Source organism: Microtus ochrogaster, chromosome 1 (genome assembly GCF_000317375.1).
Source record: "Microtus ochrogaster isolate Prairie Vole_2 chromosome 1, MicOch1.0, whole genome shotgun sequence".
Classification (NCBI taxonomy): domain Eukaryota; kingdom Metazoa; phylum Chordata; class Mammalia; order Rodentia; family Cricetidae; genus Microtus; species Microtus ochrogaster.
Window position 1 is genome coordinate 46,366,052 of NC_022009.1, and position 5,719 is coordinate 46,371,770.

Below are 5,719 nucleotides of genomic sequence, written 5' to 3' on the forward strand. Positions count from 1 at the left end.
ACCAACAAAACAACAAAGACACCTTCAAGAGAACTACTTACAAAAGAAGGCCGTGGGCCATGTGTGAAACAGAAGGGGCCGGTTACTTTCTTCCCTGTAATGGTAATTTTCTAGTTCACAAATTCCCTTGGTGGTTGAAGACAGCTTTTCCATTTTCATTTGTATTTTAGTCTGAAAAAGATATTAATTTAGAGTATGAGAATATTGCTTAGAATTTCTAATCTCAGATTTAATAACTACAAAATATTTGAAGGCTATGATGTATAGTCCTGGTGGGGCTAAGATTCTAGTAACTCACCCCATTACCGCCACAGACAGATTTCCAGGGTGTGTGAGCAGATGGGTATTGTGGGTTTGTTACTCAGAGAGAAGAAAGCTTGGTGATTCCCACCCCAGTAAGATCTCTAAGCAGCACTAGTGTTTAGCTCCAAAGACCCAGCAGGCCACCATTATGGAGTGAGATAGGCAGAGAGGCACTCAGCAAGTACATTTCTGAGCTCATTGCAGCCTCTGTGAGCCTCCTATCCACACAGAAGAGCACAATGAGAATCTGAAACCCACAGATCTCCCTCCCTCTGCAGCTGTGTCCTCTGTCAGGAAACACCAGCACCATCTCCACGGTGACAAGAAAGGATGGCACGGATGAAGGGCAGGGAAGCACCCGATTAGTTATAGGAGTGATCACTAAGATAAACAGAATTAACTAGGATTCCATGTAGACTTAGGTAGCAAAGGTTTATTAAAACCAAATATCTAACCCCTGAGTATAGTTAACTGCTGCGGGAGCTCTTCTGCTCCCTCAGCCAATAGCCTTTAAGATACCAGCCCACTTAAGTGTGGTCTACTCGCTCTCTCCCAGCTACTAGACTCCTTTTCTGGTCGTGCAGAGGGCTGTTGTTTAGGACGGTGATCTGTACATTTTTCCCTTTAAATAAATAACCCTTTTATTAATCATAATTTCAAACTGGTGTGGGATTGTTTTGTGACTTACGCCTTCAGTTAACTGCTATGTGCTTGGGGGAATAAAAGCAATATACAGCATCAAAATCATAATACTTTATACTTGACCCTCCCAACCACCCATCCTCTGGTTTTATCTAGAGTGGCATACACTAAATTCAGCAAATGTTAATATTTAAAGGTCTCTACTTTCTGCTCAAATCAATTTATGTTTAATATTTCATTTCACTTAGCTTAACCTCCAGACAGGTTCAATCATTTCTAGTCTCTGATGGGAAGATTCTTAAGGTTAGGTGAGGAGGCGGGGCCAGTAAGGGATCTGAGTTTTCTGTGCATCCCATGGCCGATCCCTCCTAGTTCTAGAAAAGCTTAGAAGGATTCGGGGAGGAGGAAAATCTGGGAGCCCCTGACCTGTCATCTGTGTGTACTTTGTTGAGCTAACAGTGTAAGAACAGTCCACTCATACATAGCATCTGAGTGTCTCCCACAGTAACACAGAACACACTTAAATGGGTGTGCCTCTTAAGGGGAAAGGCTGCACCAATCCCCCAAGAAAAGATATGTAAAGCCAAACCTCTTTAATGGCCAGGTAAACAAGAAAAGCAGCATTCACAGTCTCCAACCCCAGCTTTTGGGCTTGAACACAGAATGAGAATACTTTTCCAAGACAGTTTAAGACAAATTCAACCAGGCAGTGGTGGCGCACACCTTTAACCCCAGCACTCAGGCGCAAAGGCAGGTGGATCTCTGTGAATTTAAGGCCATCCTGGTCTACAGAGTGAGTTCCAGAACAGTCAGGGCTACACAGAGAAAACTGTCTCAAAAAACAAAAACAAACCTGAGTCAGGATCGCCAGAACAAAGTTTCTTTCTTTTAAAAAGATTTATTTATTATGTATAGTGTTCTGCTTGCATGTATGCTTAGATGCCAGAAGAGGGCACCAGATCTCATTATAGATGGTTGTGAGCCACCATGTGGTTGCTGGGAATTGAACTCAGGAAGAGCAGCCCTGAGAGTTAGTGTGTAGAGCTTACTTTCTCTAATAAGATTTATTATTTATGTGTGTGGATGCCTGTGGAAGCCAAAATTGGGTACTGAATTCCCTGAATCTGGAGTTAGAGACAGTTGTAAGCTGCCTGATATGGGTGCTGGGAACTGAACTGTGGTCCTTAGAAAGAGCAGCAAGTGCTCATAATACTTAAGACATCTCTTTAGCCCCAGGGCAACAGGTTTCTTCTTCTTCTTTTCTTGATACCGGGTTTCTTTGTGTAAAGGCCTGGCTGTCCTGGAACTCACTATGTAGACCAGGCTGGCCTTGAACTCACAGAGATCTGCTTGCTTCTGCCTCCGAGTGCTGGTATTAAAGGTGAGGGCCACCACCACCCGGCTTTTTTTCTCTCTCTCTCTTTCTCTTCCTTCCTTTATGGGGTGGGGCAGCTAACAGGTTTCCAACAGGACTTTCCTATACAAGGGATCTGAGCCCCTTGGGGAAAGGCTAACTCTAGGACAGAGGCAGGAAATATTCAAAGTAAATCTGGAACAGCTTTCAGTGCTAGTTAGGAAGGAAATGTCAAAAACATTCCCAAGCTAGAGCTGTACTGTGGGGACAATATTTCAGCCAGAACTTCCAATGCCAATGTGCAAACAATCTGAACAAGAAATACAGGACACAACCTGAAATAAGACCTGCTCTGTCCACACTGATAACTAGTGACCACGGCTGCTTCAGTATTGTGCGGCAGTACAGAGAAGTCACTATGACACAGATAGTCTGGGCCCCAAAGTCTAAATACTTACTCAATGGACCCTTAAAGTGGTTGAAACTGCCCAGAACAGTGTAATGGGCAGCATCTTGAGAGCTTCAGGGTTTGTTAGGTAGGTGGAAGAGGAGGCTGAGGAGGAGAAAGAGCCTCTCACAGCTTGAACACCCCCATGGTCAAACAAACCCCAAACCGTTCCATTAGGGCCTGAGTGACAGTGATGTAGGTGACCTGTACCTTTAGGTCTTACCAAGGCATCCAAGGTGACCTGCAGCTCCTCACACAGCGCTTCAAGTTCCTTATCATATTCCAGATTTGTCTTCTCTCCCTTTTCACTGGAAGCTGGGCTGCTGCTCTCTAATTCAACCTTCTCTTTACTCCTGGACAAAGCAGGAGATAATGGGTACAAATTACAAGCTTTAAACTCATCTCATGCTGGGTGACCAAATGTCTTCATCCCAAGGCTTGAGGAGGAAGAAGAGTTCATAATCAGCCTGGCTCAAAAAAAGAAAAACAAACTGGGAGGTGGTTGCACACGCCTTTAATCCCAGAAGCACCCAGGAGGCAGAGGCAGGCAGATCTATGTGAGTTTGAGGCCAACCTGGTCTACAGAGTGAGTTCCAAAGCTACACAAAGAAACCCTGTCTCAAAAAGCCAAAAAAAAAAAAATGTTATAATAAATTCTATAAAAGTCATTAGCAATGTTAGATATTTTACATACATGTTGCAAATGTTATTATAGTAGATGTTTATTTGCATACACATTGAGCATATCCATCCATCACTCAAGTTTGCTATGCTCAGATAGAACTGAGGGCCTCCAGTGTGCTGTAAATGCTCTGCTGCAAAGTTATACTCCAGCCCTGGGCATCCTTGGTGTAGGGCTTAGTGCCAGCGTACAAAGACGCATAAGACATGGGTCATTTCCTGAAGGAGTCAAGAGTTGGTGAATGGTTTTTAAACTGAAGTATGTGATCTATACAGTTTGGACATTAAAGGCTTGGTTTTCAGCCTATAGTGATGGTAGGAGGAAGTACAACGATTAAGGTTAGGGTCTAGTGGGGAGACATCTATCTATGTGAAGGTATACCCTTCACAGGATTTTGGGAACCCAATATCTTCTTTCTGGCTCGGCCATGAGCATGCACTGTGACATATGCTTACAAAACCAGGAGTTAATCTCTGGTGTTCCTCAAGAGCCATCTACCTTTTTGAAGACATGGATTCTCATCACTGGAACCTGGGGCTCAAAGACTAACTAGGCTGGGGTGGTGGCCTGTCTCTTTCATCTCAGTCCTGGGATTACAAACACACATTGGGAGCTGGAGAGATGGCTCAGAGGTTAAGAGCACTGGCTGCTCTTCCAAAGGTCCTGAGTTTAATTCCAGTAATGAGAACTGGTGCCCTCTTCTGGCCTGCAGGTGTATATGCAAGCAAAACACTGCATACATAATAAATAAATCTTTAAAATACAAAACAAAACAACAAACAAACAAAAAACTCAAACATACATTGGGCGTTGAAGTCTGAATTCGGGTCTTTGTGTTTGCATGGTGAGTTCCTGACTGACTGAGCTACCTCTCCAACTCCTCCTTTGTATGTAGTCCTAGCTGGCTTGAAACTTGCTATATAGTCCAGGTCAGCCTCAAACCCAGAGATCCAATTGCTTCTGCCTCCCAAGTGCCGGGACTGAGGGAATGAGCCACCACACTTACTTTTTCCCCACCTCCCAGACAGGGTTTCTCTGGGTAGCCTTGGCTGTCCTGGAACTTACTCTGTAGACCAGGTGGTCCTCAAACTAACATAGATCTATCTGCCTCTGCCTCCTGAGTGCCGGAATTAAAGGTGTGCACCACCATTTGTTTCCTTTGTTTTTTTTTTTTTCAACTTTAAAAATTTATGTGTGGGGCTGGAGAGATGGCTCAGAGGTTAAGAGCATTGCCTGCTCTTCCAAAGGTCCTGAGTTCAATTCCCGGCAACCACATGGTGGCTCACAACCATCTGTAAAGAGGTCTGGTACCCTCTTCTGGCCTGCAGACATGCACACAGACAGAATATTGTATACTAAATAAATAAATAAATATTTTTAAAAAAATTTATGTGTATGAGTATTTGTCTATCTGTGTATATGTGTACTATGTGTTTGCAGTGCCCACAGAGACCAGATGAGGGCATCAGATCATCTGTAGTTGTAGTTCAGACAGCTGTGAGCTGCCATATGGATGCTGGGAACTGAACCCACTTCCTCTGTAATAGAGTAGAAAATACTCTTTTTTATTTTTCTCCTTTACAATGGAGATTTTATTGGTTGAGGAGCAAAGTACACAGTCTTTTCAATTCTTAAAACATGTACCCAAACTCTGAAGTCATACATTGTGTTCACGTACCCAAGAGCCATGTGTTGTTTCTCTGTGATCATATTCCAAGTGATGCTCCATCCTCACGCTTGGCAAGTCTTCCCTAAGACCTCACATAGTCAAGTGCTCACAATCCTCAGTCCCACTGACCCACCATTTTATGCCAGGCACAGTGCACACTCAAAAGTTCATCCCTCACAGCACATTATACCCTGGTTAGGAAGATGGGCTGCCATGAGGACAGTTCTGACAGGGCAAGGGCCGAGGAGTAGTTTAGGCAACAGTTCTACTAGAAACTAGAAACGAGACCAGATATAACTGAAAATATTCCAGAGACAAATGCACAACCGAGACTCCAAATTACTATTTAGTATGCTTTGTGCAGTAGGATATAAGACTAGCTCTCTCTATGGAATGTTATGGTGACCCCCGAGACAGTCATAGCCTCTCCTGATTCAGTTATCCTGCTATTTTCTGGTTGCACCAAAAAATAAACAACCACAAGTGATTTAATCTCTTAAAAAAATCATTTATACTTAAAAAATCGGATGAAGCAGGATTTCTCCCCACCTTTTAAAAATGTTTCTAGGGGGCTGGAGAGATGGCTCAGTGGTTAAGAGCATTGCCTGCTCTTCCAAAGGT

At 43.6% G+C, this 5,719-nt stretch overlaps 1 protein-coding gene across 1 annotated transcript in view; it reads right to left on the reverse strand.

Moving 5' to 3' along the window:
* Positions 1-5,719, reverse strand: part of Cinp (cyclin dependent kinase 2 interacting protein) — a 16,635-nt gene that overhangs the window by 2,255 nt on the left and 8,661 nt on the right. The window contains exons 3-4 of the mRNA XM_005343563.2: positions 2,971-3,100; positions 42-171 (exon numbers count right to left, since the gene is read on the reverse strand). Of these exons, the coding sequence (XP_005343620.1) occupies positions 42-171; positions 2,971-3,100 (260 nt within the window). The remainder of the gene's footprint in view (positions 1-41; positions 172-2,970; positions 3,101-5,719) is intronic.